Source organism: Eulemur rufifrons, chromosome 17 (assembly GCF_041146395.1).
Source record: "Eulemur rufifrons isolate Redbay chromosome 17, OSU_ERuf_1, whole genome shotgun sequence".
NCBI lineage: Eukaryota > Metazoa > Chordata > Mammalia > Primates > Lemuridae > Eulemur > Eulemur rufifrons.
In genome coordinates this window covers 23,155,703-23,174,516 of record NC_090999.1, presented here as the reverse complement: position 1 = coordinate 23,174,516, position 18,814 = coordinate 23,155,703, and the positions used below count along the sequence as shown (strand labels likewise).

Sequence of the window (18,814 nt, the reverse complement as noted above, 5' to 3'; positions counted from 1 at the left end):
GCTGATCCATCCATCACTCTTTAACCCTAATTTTCTGGTCTCTAATCCTACTTTTCCAAGATTGATTTAGAGTAAGAAAGCCGTTCTGGGATAGTATTTATAACCAGTAGGTTTTGGTTGATCTGACTTGCTCTTTTACAAGATTTGTACAACAGTTCTAAACAATTTAATAATGTCAAAATAGTATCCTAATTGTTAGTAAAATGGATTAATATACTAACATTTCACTGTAATGTGGAACATTTACATGCATCAGTTAGGTGTGGGTTATATTTCAACCATTTGTGATTAAAGAGAGAAGGGATAGCTCTGTTGCCAGCATCTATTGCACAGGGTTAGGCTACTCAAAGAGTTTAGGAAGGTTGTCCTTTTCTTCCCCAACATACTGCCCCCAACACAATCAAAACCAATTCTAAGCCTCACCAGGTTTCTCCACAGACCACTGTCCAACCAATTTGCTACTCAAAATTGGTAGTCTCCTTTTTTCCATATGGCCTCACATTAGTTGGTAAATTGGCAATGGACAGGGATTAGGAAGCTTGAGTTTGGGTAAAATTGGAAGCTTTCCCCTCCTAAGAACAGAATTGGGATGGAGAGACAAAAAGTGGCTAAGTACTTTTTTCTCTGCAGCTATATCTGATTTTGCATACAATTTCTGGGAGTCACTTTTTCCTTCTGAGAGAACAGAGATGTATTTTTGCCAGTAACATTGTATATAAATTTAAAATTAATTAGGCTGGATTTAAATTTCAATCTAAAGGAACATCTTTATTAAACAGGTGGACTTCTAAATGAACATGGACTTTGGAGATAATCCATTCCACGGGAATTCTCAAATAAGGTATCTATATAAATGACTGTGAAAGGGAAGTAATTTGGGACATAATTGTTAATTCAAAATTGTGAAATTAGAAATTCTACCAGAACTCCACAACACACACATCAGAAAGTATTGTGTCTTCAAACTTACAACTTACTGTCAAGTTTATCTTGAGGGCCGGGCGCGGTGGCTCACGCCTGTAATCCTAGCACTCTGGGAGGCCGAGGTGGGCGGATCGTTTGAGCTCAGAAGTTCGAGACCAGCCTGAGCAAGTGCGAGACCCCATCTCTACTAAAAATAGAAAGAAATTATATGGACAGCTAAAAATATATATATAAAAAATTAGCCGGGCATGGTGGCGCATGCCTGTAGTCCCAGCTACTCGGGAGGCTGAGGCAGTAGGATCGCTTGAGCTCAGGAGTTTGAGGTTGCTGTGAGCTAGGCTGACGCCACGGTACTCACTCTAGCCTGGGCAACAGAGTGAGACTCTGTCTCAAAAAAAAAAAAAAAAAAAAAAAAAAAAAGTTTATCTTGATAACCTATAATTAACTTGCTCCTGAGATGTGGGTGCTTAAATATAAATTCTGAATATGGTTGTCTTATTTTTATCGAAGGCCATATTCAATTGCCTAAATAATAAGGCATTTTGGTTTTTTGCTTTTAACAATTTGGCCCTAACCACATACAATAATTTCAAGTGAACCTATGACTTGAATTACCTGCATAATCTAGATGACTTCAAGATTTGAAGTATCCTAATTTAGATTATTTCAGGGTAAGTAGACCATTAAACACTAATGAAGGCCTTTCTTAACAAAAAACAAAGAAACATAATGAAGATAGTTCTGCCTATATAAATACTTAAAATAATAAAAAAATTAAAATGTAAACTAGAAAAGATTATATAGAATAATCTTGACGAGTTTATAATCAGTAAAACATAACCATGCTACAGAAAAACAAATATTATTTCAGTTGCAAAGAAACAACCAATACCTAATAAAAAAAAAATTTTTTACCAATTGACATTATTTCACCACTGTGCTATTTTTCCTCCTTTTACTATTAAGTTTTTAATCTATACTCACTGCTTCTAAAATAAACTTGTAATTTACAAAATACTTTCAGCACAGGCATTAACTCATTTGATTCTCAAAACCTAAGAATTTTAATGTATTCTTTTTTGAGATGAGATAAGATCAGAGGTTGGTTTTCCCGGGCTTCATTAACTGGTGACTCAGGGAGTCAAACCTCAGTAAGCTGTTTTCCTTTCTACCAGTTTACCCCTTCTTTACCATCCACAAATTACACTCTCAAAGTGCCTATTGTTGTTTTTACAAGTAATAATGATCCAATAAATCTGTTTGCATTTCAGTTTTGCTAAACCAAAAATTCTAATTCAAGAGAACAGGCCTAAATCTTTAGTAATAAAAGTTTTTAGTAATACCAAACTTTGGAAAGAAAATTAGAAATTGACTTCTGGTGATATTTTATTTAGAAAAAGATAATCATTGATTTTAAGATTTTAAGTTTTCTTTCTTTTGAATGCCACACTAATTACACATTAAGATAGTACCAGATAATAATAAAAATATTTACACACTGAATACAAAATAAATATAAAGTAACTGAAAAACAAATTAGTTATTCATTGATTCATTTTGCTTTCCCACTGTCCATCCTCTGTTTCATTTTTCTTTGCCTTTTGTAAATCCTTTTCTTTCTTGCTTTCAAATCAACTTTTGGTTCTGGTTTTACCCACTGTATTTCTATCGGTTTTTCCTCAGCTGGAATAACAAAAACATCTGCAGTGGGATCATGTGGAACAAGTGTCTTTTGTTCTTTCTTTCTGAGTTTCTGCACCTCTTTCACTTGCTGTTTCTCTTTGTATTTTGCAGCTGTCATGGACCTTATGACACGTCGATGCTAGAAACAAAAAAGATTAGATGCTTTTGAAATAAAAATAAACATTTTATATAAAGCAGACATTCACTTATGATCCCTATATCCCTTTACCCACTGTCATGGAAAGAAAAGTAATAATTTGAAGTCTGTATGCAGCAAAGACCAAATTAAGTTTTCCCAGGTAATAAAACAGTAATTATTAATACTGCACAGAATTATTTTGGCCAAAGGGTCCTGGTACATTCAAGACCACTGAACAACAAAAACAGCTTACCATGTTTGGTGACTGGTAGTGAGGATTTTCATACAAAGTTGGTCCTCCAAAACTCCCCTGGAAAATCTTTATGAGATTTAATACAAAACGAGGTCCTATTTCTACAAGAGCAGCATCTTCCTCTATGATCTTTAATAAAAAGGAAACTTTCATTTTGGTTTCGAAATACTATTCCTAAAAGGTACACTGACTATACTTCTTTACAAATTTGTTTAAAGAATTGATAATTAGTAAAATCAAGATAGAGGTGAAACTTGGCAAGTGCCAAATCATCAATATTTTCAGAAATCTATTATTAGTTACAGGAAGCTGTCATGGGATAATATATTTTTTCAGTGTGTTCTTTTAAAATCGACCACTTTGAATGTGATTCATATCTTGCTTTTCACAGTGCATGCAGTATTCTTGAAAAACTGTGGTTTTTAAAATTGCCACCACTATTAACAAATTGTATGAAAGCATACTATGGGAGAACCCTTTTGAAAATTAAATCAACCCCTAAAATTGTTTTTATAAATCTAACTGAAGTTAGATTAAAAGGCATACAAATAGGATATATGGTCAAATTTATTTAATAGCTACTGATTATGGAATGAAGAGGCAACTTCTATACTACAAATATTACAACCTGTTAGTTCAGGTATGTCTGTCCTCACAGGTTAAGAAGGGGATGTGCTTAACTCACACTGCAAGGTATTCAGTATAAAACATACAGAAAAGAGCCCAGTTTATGTCACATGCTATTTGAAATTCTGTTCTTGCTGTTTTCTTTCATCTCTCCATCTTTCTGCAGACTTACCCTGTCAAGGGTTTCTAGAATTATCTCTTCTCCCGAATGAGTCACTGTATGATTCATCTAATAGTTGTCACTGAATACCTTCTTAGGTGCTATGTTTTTCTAAGTCTTACCCCCCATGGTGGATTCTAATCTTTTGGAGAGAAACTTTATTTTATTGTATCCTTTACGGCACTTAGCACAAATTCTACCTCAATACCTCATACTAATTTTTTGTTTGTTTGTTTATGAAGTGAAACATATAGTGGCTTGTTAGGAAACTCATACTCCGTATCAACTGACAGCCATGAAAAGAAGTATAGATCACTTAAGGTATCAGAAAGCATGCAGTTACTTGCAGCAAGTCTTGCAGGCAAAAGGAAGCTATTTAAAACAAAAGGACATATATCTTCTGTGTTTGCAAACCCTGTACATCCTTATTTTAAGTTATAATTAAAAATTATGTTCACCTGAAAGTTCCGAAACCATATTCTATTATCCAAAATGGTGAAAGTAAACACATGGTCCACAAATGGTTGGCTTTTGGGATGGTACCGAGGTGTACTAAAGATCTAGTTAAAAAAAAAAAGGTATCCATTACTTCCTTATTCCAAGACAAATCATGTATGTTCTGGATAACAACAAGTACAAAGGAAGACACTTATTACTAAAAATACTTTCTAGAAATGATATTTACCTGAATTAAGAGTTCTTTTAATAAAGCATAATGTGGTAATTCATCAAAAGCCTATAAAAATAAAATGAATGTATTATTTACAACAGTAGCTTGTTTAAACCTGTGTTTTTTAATGTTAGCTAAGTTGAATTATACAACTATATCCACGAAAATCATACTGGGTAAGAGTTAGAGCTCATATACTGTATGAGAAACTTACAGGGTCAAAAGACAAAAGGGGCCGAGAACCTTTCAAACAGTTTCCAGTCATCTTTAGTTCAGCTAGGGTATGAACTAGAAAAATAGTAATAAAAAAAAGTTATAACTTTGGCAGAACTATTCCAAAAGATTATTTTTAATTTTCTCATTAAAAAATTTAAAATTGAGTCAACTTACCATTTTGAACAAGGAATTTCGCAGATGGTCCATGAGGTGAATTTGAAAGCCTAAAATATGAAAGAAGTTTTTTCAACTAATTAGAATTTAGAATGTAGTAAATGCTTACCACCTATTCACCATAAAAAGGCATCATAATATGCTTATAATATTCATATATTTAATTTTCTTTAAAGGTATCAAGTTTTGTGAAATCCAATTGAGTTTGTTTCATTCTTTGCCCTTTTACATAAAGACTAAAAGGAGTCTATAACCTAAGAGCTACAAAGAATAAACCACTTAAATAAATGAGTTCAACCCAAATGTTAATATATTCTCTTACCACATATAGAGATCCTGTTTTTTCTTAGCTTCAAAATAGATACATTTATTACAGTTTTTCATTTCACAGACCTAAATGAAACAAAGTATAAGAAAATGAAGTGGATGACATAAATGAGAACTAAATTAAATGCAATTAATATCTAGAGTCACCCAAAAATATTTAAGCAGATTAATAAGCTACAATGGTCTAAACCTGGGTAAATTTATTTATTCATTGAAAGAAACATTTAAAGTTCTTCTTAGATATTCAGCCCAAGATAAACTAGATGCTCTGTCTGCCTCTTTGGTGGCAGTATCTATCCTATTCTTTTTGGCCCAGCATTTTTGAAGTAATTGGTCTCATATCTGATTACTGGGAACCTCTTCTTTAGTCCCCAGTTCCATGTCCACACTACCAAGACTGCAAACAGATGCCCGAGGTATAAGGCATACCACAATTAATCTTATGTTAATTCTTCTTAACCCATCTTATGAAAACAGTCTTATATAACCAAAAACATCCTTTATAATGGTTACTTTAATTTTTAACTTTTTAGCTTTTTGGTTTTAAGATTACAAAATTTAAGATTTTTTTCCTTATTTATACTATTATTTCTGACAATTTGATTCTGTAAAATCACTAAGGGACTGGTGAAAAGTACAAGTATATAAAACCTAATTCAAGTTGAATTAAACTTCAATGTCTTGAAGGTTTACAAAGTCACATAAGAACATATAAAAACATGAGTCAAGTCTTCTATTACTTTAGTATTCTTAAACTCTAATACAGTATCCATACACTGTAAACTATTTAAGACTTTAAACCTAACAACTTAAAAAACATCTTAGGTCCAAGCTTTTGTTTCTTACTCGTCTTAGAATAAACATATAAATGGAAAGTTCACACTACTTCTGGGCCTTGCCATTTTCTCTAGCTAGGTTACTCTTCCACCCCATTTATCTTTCACTTAAGTCTCTCCTCAAATATTAAGTTGAATAGCATCTCTTTGGAAAAGGCCTATCTAGTCTAGCTTCAGTTGTTGAAAACCCAGCTTTATTTCTCCTATGCTCACTTGCAATTATAAATCTTGCTTATGGCCTGTCTTCTTCATTAGGTGTAAGCTCTATAATGACAGGAACATTGTTCTGTTAAACACTCTTTCCACAGCACATAGATTAATGCCATGTTACAGCAGAGGTTCAAAAATTTGTGCAAAATGCCAGGCATGGTAGCTCATGCCTATAGTCCTAGCACTTTGGGAGGCCAGGTGTTTGAGACCAGCCTGAGTAAGATGGAGACCCAGTCCCTACTAAAAAAAAAAATAGAAAAATTAGCCAGGTGTGTGGCATCAGCCTGTAGTTCCAGCTACTTAGGAGGCTGAGGCAGGAGGATTGCTTGAGACCAGGAGTTTGAGGTTGCAGTGAGCTATGATGATGCCTCAGCACTCTAGCCTAAGTGATAGAGGAAGACCCTGTTTCTGAAAAAACAAAACCAAATTGGTGCTAAATGAATGAATAAAAGAAGCCTTTCTAATAGTGAAAAGAAGATTATCTTAAAAACAATTCTTCTAAATTTTGAAAAATTTGCTTTAAATGTAGTTTAATATCTTTTTTTTTTGGAGACAGAGTCTGGCTCTTTTGCCCTGGCTAGAGTGCTGTGGCGTTAGCCTAGCTCACAGCAACCTCAAACTCCTAGGCTCAAGCAATACTTCTATTTCAGCCTCCCGGGTAGCTGGGACTACAGGCATGCGCCACCATGCCCAACTAATTTTTTCTATATATTTTTAGTTGTCCAGATAATTTCTTTCTACTTTTTTAGTAGAGACGGGGTCTCACTCTTGCTCAGGCTGGTCTCGAAATCCTGACCTCGAGCAATCCTCCCACCTTAGCCTCCCAGAGTGCTAGGATTACAGGCGTGAGCCACCACACCTGCCCTAATATCTTCAACTTTGAAAATGTATAATATCTTCAATTACTTTGAAAATGTAACCTATTACCAGTTTGTAATACCTTAAGAGCAAATTCCACATGTATCACTTTTAATATTAGAAAAATGCTTTTTACAATGTGGGTTTTCCATATGTATTTAATGGGCTTTATATTTTATTTTACATATGTTGATTGATAATTTTTTATCAGTACCTAATATGAATTTAGCACAATACTAGACATTATGAGAGAACAAAATGAGATATAATCCTTGTCCTCAGGAAATTTCAATATGCTCGTTGAGACAAGACATGGAAGTGACTGAGAAATAATATACACTAAAGCACTAAATGGTGACTATAGACAGTGAGTGTTCTAAAATTACCTCATTAATCACAAATAACTTATCTTTACGATCCATTTTAGTATCTATAAAAAGAAAAAAAGAAAAAGTAAACAAAAGGTAATTTCAAAGTTACTTCAATCATATCACATATGCTATCTAGAAATTAGTTTTAAGGTTTTTATACTCTTCATTTAAGGGAGATTTCATTATTAATTTTCAAAATGATTAGACCTGAAAGCACCCAACCTCTTCAAAAATCTTGAATCTTTTTAAATGTAAAGAAAAAAAGTAAAAAATAGTTCTTAAGAATTTTAAGTTATGGTCTAAGCAGTGTGTCTTAAGACTTTAGGTATGAATCCTTTTCAAAAATGGAAAAATTCTCACAAACTGAAGATTATGTTGAAGGAGCCCAATTTCAGAAAACATTCACGTAACAAACTAAAATCTTAACTGATGAAAATACCTTTCAATTTTGAATCACATTTGTCAAAGAAAACTGATTTTAAAAATTAGTTTTGGGCTATCATAGAAAAAGAAAACATACAAATTAAAATTTCTCTTCATTTCAGAGATCTGAAGATACTGCAACAGACCCCAGTCTGACAGGCACTGGGGAAGAACTAAGTTATTACCTAGAATTAAAACCTAAAGCATTTCCCAAAACAGGCACAACTACAGCTGTATAACAGCACACTGCCACCATTCTAAAGACCAGACATTCTTCACTTGCCTGAAGGTAAACCACTGCTTGAAAAACAAAACAAAAAGCTTGGTATTCAGAAATAGGCTGAGCCCAATTTAAAGGTACTTCAAATCTTATCCCAAATCCACTAATTTTTTAATAAAAAGTTAAAAAAAAAACAGCTCAGAAAGCAATACATGGTAGTCAGGAATCATTCAGAAGGACAAATCATCTCATCCCAACTATCTCATAACCTCTGAGAACACTATAATGAAGGCATTCCTGGACCTTCAAGAAATGTTTCAATATGTTTAATAACTTGAGCTGGGTGGTGATCAAAATGGTGTATACACATTTAAAATGCAGAAACTTTTCTGTATATAAATTATGTCTCATTAAGTCTATTAAAAAGAAAAAGTGTTTCTATAATATTAGAATATCTGTTTTAAAAAGTAAAGAAAATATCTAATGAATTCTGTAAAGAATTTCCAACAAAATGTTAACTAGAAAAACTGACACTTGGAAGGATAAACTTATGAGGCATCATAGTTCTTTAGCTGACAAGATGGGACAAATACAGAGTAAATAATTTTAAATATATAAACAAGCAAGTTTATAAATACAAATTTTAAAAATGTATTAAAGGTACCTGCTTTAGAATGAGGCATCAACATTCTCAAGTCCTGCATTAAATGTCTTGTTCTGAAATTTATTCCTCTGGAAGAAAAGATGAGAATCCGTTCCTTATTTTTCCACTTGCCCTAAAGAAAATGTTAGAAGATTTTAAAATCTCATACTGAACCTACCTTGTTTGTTTTTTAAGCATCAATCCTGACCCCTTTAATTCCATCTCTCAGCAACATTCACTGACCACATCTGCCCCAGAGAAATGCCATCCCTGGTTTCTTCCTTTTTTGTTTTTCATCTTCAATCTCTCCAGTTCCTCCTCCCAATCCTAAACATTCTTTCTTAGCCCTCTTTTTAAACTTCTGTTCTCTCCATGACAAGAGATTTCATAATCATTTCCACAGGTTCAATTGTCAAGTCTACAAAAATGTAACAAACTCTCTCCAGCCCTAATAATCCAAGCATTTGACAAACACCTCAAATCAACTTTTTAATACTAAACATTATCTTATACCTTAAATCTGGCAAATTTCTTCGCTATTTCTTTTTTTTTTTTTTTTTTGATGCTGGCACCATGACTTTAGTCCCCCAAGCTTTTGACTCCTCCATTTGTTCTTATTCTCCCATATCATAAGACTAAATGCTATCAACTTCTCTCTGCAGCAATTTTTAATCCTTTTTTATTCACACTGTCCTTATTTGTAGCCTTATATCGACTTCGAATCTCCCTAAGTGGGCAGCCTTCCCAGACAGGAGCTCCTCCAATACATATGGCAGACTATCAACAGCTTAATCTTTTCAAAGCACTGCTTCAATCACAAGCTTATTTCCCACAGTTTTCTAAACGAAGTCCAGAATGACAGAACTTTAACATTGGATTCTAAAATACATTTTCATTTTTACGTTGCCCCAAGTCAACGTTATACTAATCCAATCTGGTTCTATTTTTTAGATTTTCAGCATTTCCCCACTTCAGTGCTTTTCATGGGTTCTTTTTTTCTCTCCCTGGGATTGTTCCCTCTCACTTCTGAACATCAAAATTCGATCTTTCCTTTGGCATCCAGCTTGAAGACTTAATAATTCCTTACCTTACTATCCTAGAGTAAAAGTAATCTTTATCTCCTGCATTTCCACAGAATGTATCAAAGTATGACTCAGCTTACATATATACTATCACATTTCTTTCTAGCTCTTTAAAAGAAGAGCAAAAACACTACTGTTTACTGGAAATCCACTAGTCCAGATTATTGTTCACAAAAAGCAAGTGTTTTCTTCCTCTTAATTTGCAGATGAGAAAAGAGCGCAGAATACATTTATCTTTCACTCTTCAGAGCTCACTCCTTTCCTAGAGCTTGCCACCACACCACACAGGGTAATTTACTTACCACCTGCTATCTGCAAGAAGTACTATTAAGCGCAAGGGACACATAAACTAATAAAGCATAGGCTATCCTTCGACAGAATCCACAGCATTCTGTCTAGCTTAAGAACTTAACTCCAACAACTTGTGTTTACCTTCTTTCGAATAAAAACCATCAATTTATATGAATTCTTAATTTCACTCTGGAGTTGAATACCCCCTAAAGTCCCTTCCAAGTTCCTCGCCTCCAAGAGAGCGCCCACGTGCACGAGGCTTAGATGTAAACACTGTGCCTAGTCCAGCAGGGAGAACTGCTAAGAACGATCTCTGGTCACACCCGAGCTACTCTGAAACTAGCAGGGCTGTAGTCAAGTAGGCAGCCCCAGGAAACGAGCATGGAGATGCCGCCGCAACAGTAAACCAAAAGTAGCCCCTTCTACCTTGCAAACGGGGCCTGGGATACGGTCTCTCTCTTCTTCCTCCACTTCTTCTGCGATAACGTGCCGCTTAGCTGGCGGCCTGGCATCATCTTCGTTTCTTTTTGGCTTTTTCGCCTGAACCGCCAGGTCTCCACGCCGCTTCCTCTTAGTTGCCGCCATCTTGCCTCACTACCTTCGTGCGTGGCCCTTGTTCCGGCTCTGCCGCTCGCTCCTCCTTCCGATCTCTATGGCGCGGCTCTGTGCACTCGCTCTCTGGTCCTCCTCCAGCTCTATGGTGCCTCTTTCCGGTCTCGTGGTGCTCCACGCGCGGCTCTCCGGACTTCTTCCTGCTCTCTGTGGTGACGGTGGCCGAGGAGGAGGGCTGATCTGAAAAGGGTGGCGGGAGCCGCTCACTTCCTCCGCGGTGTCCCGGCAACTGCAGGTCGCCTCCCCAGGGTCTTGGCTGGGAAAGACTCTCGGGCGTCCGGACCCCACCGCAAAGGTAGGGTTGCCGCACTGAGGGTCCCTGCACTAGTAGGTGGATGCTGCCCTGCGGGCGGGCCGGTGACTCTTAGAGGACCTTAAGAGGCGTCGGGGCTCGCCCCGCATCGCCTGCTGTGTTGGAGGCTAGGTTGGCGGCGCGGGGCGGCTCCGGACAGACTGCGGGTTGGTAGCTCCTGTTTGACATAAGTAGTTTGACAGGAGCGGAACTACCGTGTCAGTTGCGTATTTTCATTTTTCACAGCTTTTCACCTATTACTGTCTCCATACTGAAAACGAGGAAACCATAGCTGAGAGATAAGTAATTTCCCCCAAAGTTACGGAGTCAGTGAAGTGATAGAGGTCGGGTTGGCCTGGTCAGCCGAGTTTAACGCCACCTCAGCGCAGGTTGAGGTCGCCGGACTTCGTCGGCATTGGCGGGGGATTTTATTGTCCAGTCTTGTCAGGTGTTTCGTGATCCGTGGGAGCAGGTGTTGGGCCCAGGAGCACCCCTCCGGACCGAATGTGCCGTGGACGATGCCCCTCCTAACCCAGCATATCGAAGATGAGAATGATCAGTACAGCTTAGTGGCCAGCCTGGACAACGTTAGGAATCTCTCCACTATCTTGAAAGCTATTCATTTCCGAGAACATGCCACGTGTTTTGCTACGAAAAATGGAATCAAAGTTACCGTGGAAAATGCAAAGTGTGTGCAAGCAAATGCTTTTATTCAGGTATGGAAGTAGGCACCTATAAGCCTGTGGCATATGATGTTCCTTGTGTATTTAATGAATTCTGAAGATCTTAGAAGAAATTTAAGTTAGAGAGCAAAATGTCATTATTTGAATTCTTTTCTCTCCTGGTAACAGATTCTTTTCCCATTTTGTTTTACAGAGATAAAGGTTAATAATAATGTTGACTAAAGTTCATTAAGCTAAACTATAGGCTAGGCATTCCTCTGAGAGTTTAACTTGTTTCATGTTCACAATAGTCCTTCTGTTGCTATTCCCATTTTTACATATGTAAAAACGAGGCACAATGGGATTTGCCAACAGTCTCATAACTGGTAAATGGTTGAACTGGGATCAGAACGCAGAAAGTTTGTTTCCAGGACATATGCTCTTCATCACTATGTTATAACTACCTCCCTATTATTAAAAAGTACTTTTGCTTTTATTGGTTGTAACAGAATCTTTGTTGTTACAAAGTATTATTTGTATGGTTCAGGTAAGATTTCAGATTCAATTCAGCATTTTTTTCAACATCTAAGTGCACAGTATGACCTCAGGAATGGAGGGATAAGTAAGACACGGCTCTTGTCCTCAAAAGAAATTGAAAACTAATATCACGCATGCAATTATAAAATTCTGTGTCTATTTTCCAAGTGGCCTTAGTGGTAATGATGGGCACAAAATGGAAACAGGGGCAAGTCACATGAGGAATAGTTTCAGATCCAGGAATGGAGATGAGTATCCTTAACAAAGTTTTGCATGGGGCTTAAATCACTGGTACGCCTTCAACTTTTCAGTAGTATTGTTATAATGGATGAAACTAAGATGTTTTGATTGGTAATTAGAAATTATTGTCACGGGGTTAACACAATACTGTTATTTTAAAACATATAAAGTGAAATCTAGAACCATATATGTTAGTTTTAATTCTTTAATGTATCTAACCACATTTTCATGTTTACTTTTTTTGTAGGCTGGAATATTTCAAGAGTTTACAGTTCAGGAAGAGTCTGTTACTTTTCGAATTAATTTAACTGTCCTTTTAGACTGTTTATCTATTTTTGGATCAAATCCTATGCCAGGTAGACCACTTTATTATCATTTTAAAGACATAAAAGCATCACACAGAATGGTCAGAAAAATACAGGGCATTATTTGGAATATAAGCATTTCTTTAGAAAATTGCCAATTCATTCTTCAATGATCAAAATCATGGATTCTGATGTTTCACAATATCAACTGAAAGTGTGTTTTAGTTTCTTTCATATTTGTAAAGTATTTATATTCATCTTTTTTTTTAAGTTACAAGGTTTTTGGGATTTTGAATTTGAACTGGCCAAAAGAATGCTTTGGACATGTCTTAAATATCTTTAACATTGTGAAATATGTTTTAATTGCTTCTTTTCCCTAACTTGTCCAGAATTACACAACTAGTTAGTGGCAGAGAAAAATAGAAACCAGAAGTCCTGACTTCTAGTTTACTGTGTTCAAAATTTGTTGTTTTTTTTTTTTTTCCTGCCTGTTTATAAATTGTCTATTTTCCCAAATGCTTTCCTTTAAAATATATTCTTTATTTGTTTAGGGAATTATTTTTATGAATGGTGAAATTCAGTTGCTATGGACATAAAACTACAAAGAATCCTCAGAAGAATGATTTTATTTCATAGGAAAGCAGCCTGGAGATTAGCTAGGGAAAATTTAATTACGGTTCTCCAGAAAAATATATTTTAATTTTGCACTGACAAGTCTACTATTAAGAATTATGTATTTCCTAATACAGTGTTTCCCTGTTGGTTTTTCATAAAAGCATATGCCTTCTTGCATTCCTCACTGTGGCTATCCATCCAGTAAGGGGAAGGAGCTCAAATATCCTGTCATATTCTTCCTTCCCCCTAGTGTTTGCAGTGTTAAAACTCATACCACCATTAACTACTCTCTCTTTTTCTCAATTTGATCTTAAAATTCAAGAAAATGTAAAGCATATCTCCCAGTAGAAAATGCTGAAAGGATCCTTATCATAGTGAATATACTGACATAATAGACAATATCAAAGCAATCCACTGTTGCATAAATTGAATCTTCAAGGAATAGCATAGCCTATTCTACAACAATTATGTTACTTGCTGTGTTGGTCCATGTAGATTCTCCATTCTGAAATTGCATATGTATAAAATCAATAAGCTATTTCTAAGGTGTTTTTGACAAGCTGAGAATGATTGTAGAAGGTTACATTATATTTTATTCTGGTTCCCAGTTTTCTTAGTTATTTTTGGAATTGTCTACACACTACTGTCATCAGGGAAGGTGTAATCCCTTCTTATGAGGAGATACATAATATGCTAGAAATTGGGCAGAAGGAATTATTGAGGAATTTTATGTATCATTTGGAAAAGCTGAACTCAGAGCGATAAAGCTAAGTCCAAAGCATGATTTCTTCCATTGCTACAGGGACTTTAACTGCACTTCGGATGTGTTACCAAGGTTATGGTTACCCTTTGATGCTGTTCCTGGAGGAAGGAGGAGTGGTGACAGTCTGCAAAATCAGTACTCAGGAGCCTGAGGAGACTCTCGACTTTGATTTCTGCAGCACCAATGTTATTAATAAAATTATTCTGCAGTCAGAGGGGCTCCGTGAAGCATTTTCCGAATTGGATATGACAAGTGAGGTCCTACAGATTACCATGTCTCCCGACAAGCCTTATTTCAGGTACTCGAGAGCAGTGCAGTTACAGTTAATGTGTTCTGTACTCCATCTCCCCACTTACACATTTGCTAAGGATACAGAATTTTTATTATTCAAGTTCTTAGAATTTTCAGAACTTTAGAGAGCTTGTACTCTTACATCATAATTTTACAAATCATGAAACTTAAGCCCTAGGAAGATTAACTCACTATTTAGGGTTTCATAGTTAGGTAGTGTTGGTTTCTAAATGAGAAGCCAAGTCACCTAATTCATAAACTAATGGTCTTTTCATTGTTGTATTATTCACTGTTGTAGACCAGGTTACGTTATGAGGAAAATTGGGCTTAAACGTTTCAAAAAGGTGTTTGTATTATATAGTATCTTTTTCTCTCTTTCAAGTTAGTTCTGGATGCAAAAAGTAGATGTTTTCTATATGTGGTTAATTCACTAAGTATCTATTGATCACCTACTGTGTGCATATCCATCTTATTAAGCACCATGGGAAGAACAGCTTAAAATCTAGGCAAAGAGGAGATATGTGAAACAGCAGAGAGGGAACAAAATTGCTAGCCATTAAGTACTATAATTATACATAGAGATACTTAGGAAATGGTACATGAGTACTTATGGAGGATTGGTCAAGGTCAGTTTCCTAAGGGAGGACAACTTTCAGGAGGAATACAATGTCAAAAACTATAAAGCTGCTCGTGATATTTTGACCCAACAAATTATAAAATGGCTAGTCTCTTTTCAGGATTAGAATCAATTTAGAGATTCTAACAGATTAGAAAGGGGATCTAAATATTCTTTTTTGAACTATTTCAGAATATCAAAGAATAAAGGAGCTAAATTCATGTGGAATAAAATGTATTGTTCTTTTTGTATCTACTTTAGAAGAATTTCAGGCTCTTGTTTATGGCATTAGGCAGTTAAAAATTTGCCTCAAGGTTTATTAAAATGTTAATCAAAGTGGAAATCTGGCCAGGGGTGGTAGCTCAAGCCTTTAATTCCCAACACTTTGGGAGGCCAAGGCAGGAGGAACACTTGAGGCCAGGAATTTGAGACAAGCCTGGGCAATACAGTGAGACCCATCTCTACAAAAGATTAAAAAAATTATCTGGTATGATGACATGCGCCTCTAGTCCTAGCTACTCCAAAGTCTGGGGCAGGAGGATCACCTGAGCCCAGGAGTTCGAGGCTGCAGTGAGCTATTGCACCATTGCATTCCAGTCTGGGTGACAGAATGAGACCGTGTCTTTTAAAAAAAAAAATGAAAATCAAGGAAACCCTACTTAAGCAGTGGTGTGAATTAAATTTACAGGTACTTAAACAGTATTTCAGAGGATCTCCTCCTAAGTGATCTCTCTCAGCATGGATAACTAGATGGATCATGGTATCTTTCATCTCCAGGATGGGAAATGATTTGGTAGTAGGGCAGTAGGAGTTGAAATTTTTTTCTGGATATGTTAAATTTGAGGTACCTGTGACACTAGGGTGCTCAAGAAATCACTCTAGACTGGGAATTTAGATTTAGGATCATCATGGCTGGGCATGGATAGATGGCTCAGAGAAAGAAGTTATATTATTAATAGAAGAAAGGAAAGAAGGACCCTGGGAAAACCAACACCTGGAAGATGAAGAGTAGAGATGGAGCTTAGGGAAAACACCTAGGTCTTATTACCATGCTCATTTAGTACTTATCAACATGCTAACCTCATAGCAAATGCTCCAGAAGTTCTTGCAGATTAAATCAACACTTTAACACTTATATATTGTCTACACACAACTGCTGATACAGCCAAGTGAGGAAAACCATAAACCAGCCTTAAGAGTAGTGTAAGATACAAAAAAGCCGTGATTGCTTGGTGTGGCAGTAAAGATTGGGAAGAGGACCCAAGGCTTGCAGTTAACTTAGATCAAATCTTCCATCACTGGTCAATTCACTGTCCTCTGTTATATGTTCCTGACTTAGGATGAGGAAAAGTCATTATCAGGGTAAGATTAAGGTAATGAAATTGAAGCAACACGCCATTTTGTGACTGGTTTTCTTCAAAGGTGTTGATTAGTTGCTAGTTTCCCTGTACTCCTGCAGCATCCTGTGGGAACCTTTATTATGGTATTCGTTACAGTATATTGTAAACATTTGTTTACATGTCTGTTTTATCTACCAATATAAGCTTCTTAAGGAAGTGTTTGCTTTATTTGTATCCTAACGTGGCTTATTGTTGGACCAATGAATAAATGAGTTGCCCATTTTCTGTAGGTTATCTACTTTTGGAAATGCAGGAAGTTCCCATCTTGATTATCCCAAAGATTCTGATTTGATGGAAGCATTTCATTGTAATCAGACCCAGGTCAACAGGTCAGTTCTTAATATAGAGGTTGCCACTGGTGATGAAGGTGAGGTTAAATACCAAATTTCTATTAAATAAAAAAAACCCTTTTAATCTGTTAACAAAAATCAGTTTTAAAAAGTGAACAGTAGGGTGCCAGACTTATTTGGGGATTTGGAGTTGTATTAGTGGATGAATTAAAAAAAAAAAAATCAAGAGAACATATTAGCAAATTGGAAAGTACTTGATATTATTATTACATTTGCTGCTTGGTAGTCCTGGGCTATTTTTTGTCCTTTACTTCGAATTATGAACACAGTGTTGAATGTGTCAAAATAACAGTTTTTTGTTTACTTTTCTATAGATACAAGATTTCTCTACTGAAACCATCTACAAAGGCATTAGTTCTATCTTGTAAGGTATCTATTCGGACAGATTACCGAGGATTCCTTTCACTCCAGTATATGATTAGAAATGAAGATGGACAAATATGTTTTGTGGAATATTACTGTTGCCCTGATGAAGAAGTTCCTGAATCTTAGTCTTGAGTATGATAATTCACTGTGATATTTTATGTATACATTCATGATAGGTTAAGTTCTCATTCTGAGTACAGTACTTTTTATAATTTATTAGATTTTCTATAGAGAAGCATGGAGAAGATGGGAGTAAGGTCCCTGTAACCTAATAGTTGCAATGTATTTTGTAAAATGTTTTCATGTTGTCATAGATTATCCAGAATTGGACTGTCCCGTGGTTGTCTTTTGAACTTACGGGAATCATTGTAAGCTGAGATGCATAAATTGTATGTTCTATTTCAGTAGAACATTTCAAGAATCTAAAGATTTAAAGTCTGTCAAAGCCATATCTGCAATATTCTTTATTTACTATAAGAAAAAGCAAAGGTATATGAGCATTGCTTATTAGTTTGAATTCTGGAGACTAGATCTTAAAGCAGCGATTCTCAAAGTATTCTGCCCAGACCAACAGCATCAGAACCACCAGTGAACTTGTAAGAAACTCTGGAGGTGAGGCCAACAATCTATATTTTAACAAGCTCTCCCCAGGAAATTCTCATGCATGTTAAAGTTTGGGAACCGCTCTTTTAAAGGATACTTAAAAAAGAAAAAAAAGAGCATTTACTTGCATTAAAGTGATTGCTTTTACATGTGATTTCTTTGCAAACATTCTGAATTTGAGACATCATCAAACAAGTCTGAACAATTCTTTATATCATTTATTTATAAAGTAAGTGTTTTGAAGGAATCTATGAATAAGATAAAAGTCTTCAGAGTTACGGATTTTCTTCTTGTTCTCAAAACTGAACAGTTAGTACTGCAGTAAGTACTTACTAAATACCTTCCATTTGCCTATAAGTTTCTTGACCAAACCAAGGTGTAGAAAACTAGTTATTTTGTGATTTTGTACTTTCTGGGGTAGTTTTCACTGAAACAATTTTTGTAGCATATAAATATTTTTTGTATTTAATAAAATATTTAATAACTGAAATTGTCTGGCTTGTTCTCTAGTAGAAAAAATTATATGACTAAAATGAAGTTTCTGTCTTTGTTACTGTGCCAGGTGACAGCAGCTCAGTGTCTCTACATGGACAGACACTGTTGGCTTTTTGGGTGGGACAGCTCTTTATGGTAAAAGACTGTCATCCCATTGCAGGATTCATTTAGCCTCCCTGGCCCTTACTCACTAATGCAGGTCATTGTGACCATCCCTCCCTCAAATAAAAGTATCCCAAATTATGGATTGTTGAGAACTACTTACTGATATTTACTGAAATTTAAGGATATATTATATAAGTAATGCCATACCTTAAAATAGGTCACATAATATTTAGAGGAAAATGGTTTGGAGAGTGTTGCAACAAAGTTCCAGAACAACAGTAGGGACTGCTTCCCAGGCATGTGTACAGTTTTGGGAGATAGCCAAGGTCAGTACCTAATGACTGGTCAGTCTCTTAAGCAATCTCAGGATGCCCAGCTGCTACAAAAGTTGGAATTTTGCAAAGTGTATGTGTTCAAGAAGGAAATGGATAGATCTGTAATAAGTGTCTAAATAT

The 18,814-nt window shown here is 35.8% G+C and overlaps 2 protein-coding genes across 2 annotated transcripts; one reads left to right on the top strand and one right to left on the bottom strand.

Annotated features, from left to right (window-relative positions):
* Positions 1-1,962: 1,962 nt before the first annotated feature.
* BRIX1 (biogenesis of ribosomes BRX1) lies at positions 1,963-10,723 on the bottom strand. The gene is made up of 10 exons (XM_069492104.1): positions 10,534-10,723; positions 8,756-8,867; positions 7,464-7,507; positions 5,169-5,239; positions 4,847-4,896; positions 4,671-4,744; positions 4,472-4,522; positions 4,245-4,346; positions 3,000-3,128; positions 1,963-2,746 (listed from the first exon to the last, which is right to left on the bottom strand). The coding sequence occupies exons 1-10, from the start codon at positions 10,690-10,692 to the stop codon at positions 2,477-2,479; spliced, it is 1,062 nt and encodes a 353-aa protein (XP_069348205.1). The 5' UTR covers positions 10,693-10,723; the 3' UTR covers positions 1,963-2,476.
* A 152-nt stretch (positions 10,724-10,875) lies between these two features.
* On the top strand, positions 10,876-17,583 carry RAD1 (RAD1 checkpoint DNA exonuclease). The gene is made up of 6 exons (XM_069492281.1): positions 10,876-11,014; positions 11,258-11,727; positions 12,698-12,806; positions 14,173-14,431; positions 16,671-16,769; positions 17,105-17,583. The coding sequence occupies exons 2-6, from the start codon at positions 11,530-11,532 to the stop codon at positions 17,280-17,282; spliced, it is 843 nt and encodes a 280-aa protein (XP_069348382.1). The 5' UTR covers positions 10,876-11,014; positions 11,258-11,529; the 3' UTR covers positions 17,283-17,583.
* Positions 17,584-18,814: the final 1,231 nt, after the last annotated feature.

Bases quoted from the DNA above. Each gene is read 5' to 3' on its own strand.
- BRIX1 (XM_069492104.1), bottom strand. From the start codon at position 10,692: ATGGCGGCAACTAAGAGGAAGCGGCGTGGAGACCTGGCGGTTCAGGCG. The intron at 4,897-5,168 runs GTAAGAGAATAT...TTCATATTTTAG, and splicing joins AAACAGGATCTCTATATGTG to GCTTTCAAATTCACCTCATG. The intron at 4,347-4,471 runs GTAAATATCATT...TTTTTTAACTAG, and splicing joins TAAAAGAACTCTTAATTCAG to ATCTTTAGTACACCTCGGTA.
- RAD1 (XM_069492281.1), top strand. From the start codon at position 11,530: ATGCCCCTCCTAACCCAGCATATCGAAGATGAGAATGATCAGTACAGC. The intron at 11,728-12,697 runs GTATGGAAGTAG...CTTTTTTTGTAG, and splicing joins AAGCAAATGCTTTTATTCAG to GCTGGAATATTTCAAGAGTT. The intron at 14,432-16,670 runs GTACTCGAGAGC...CATTTTCTGTAG, and splicing joins CCCGACAAGCCTTATTTCAG to GTTATCTACTTTTGGAAATG.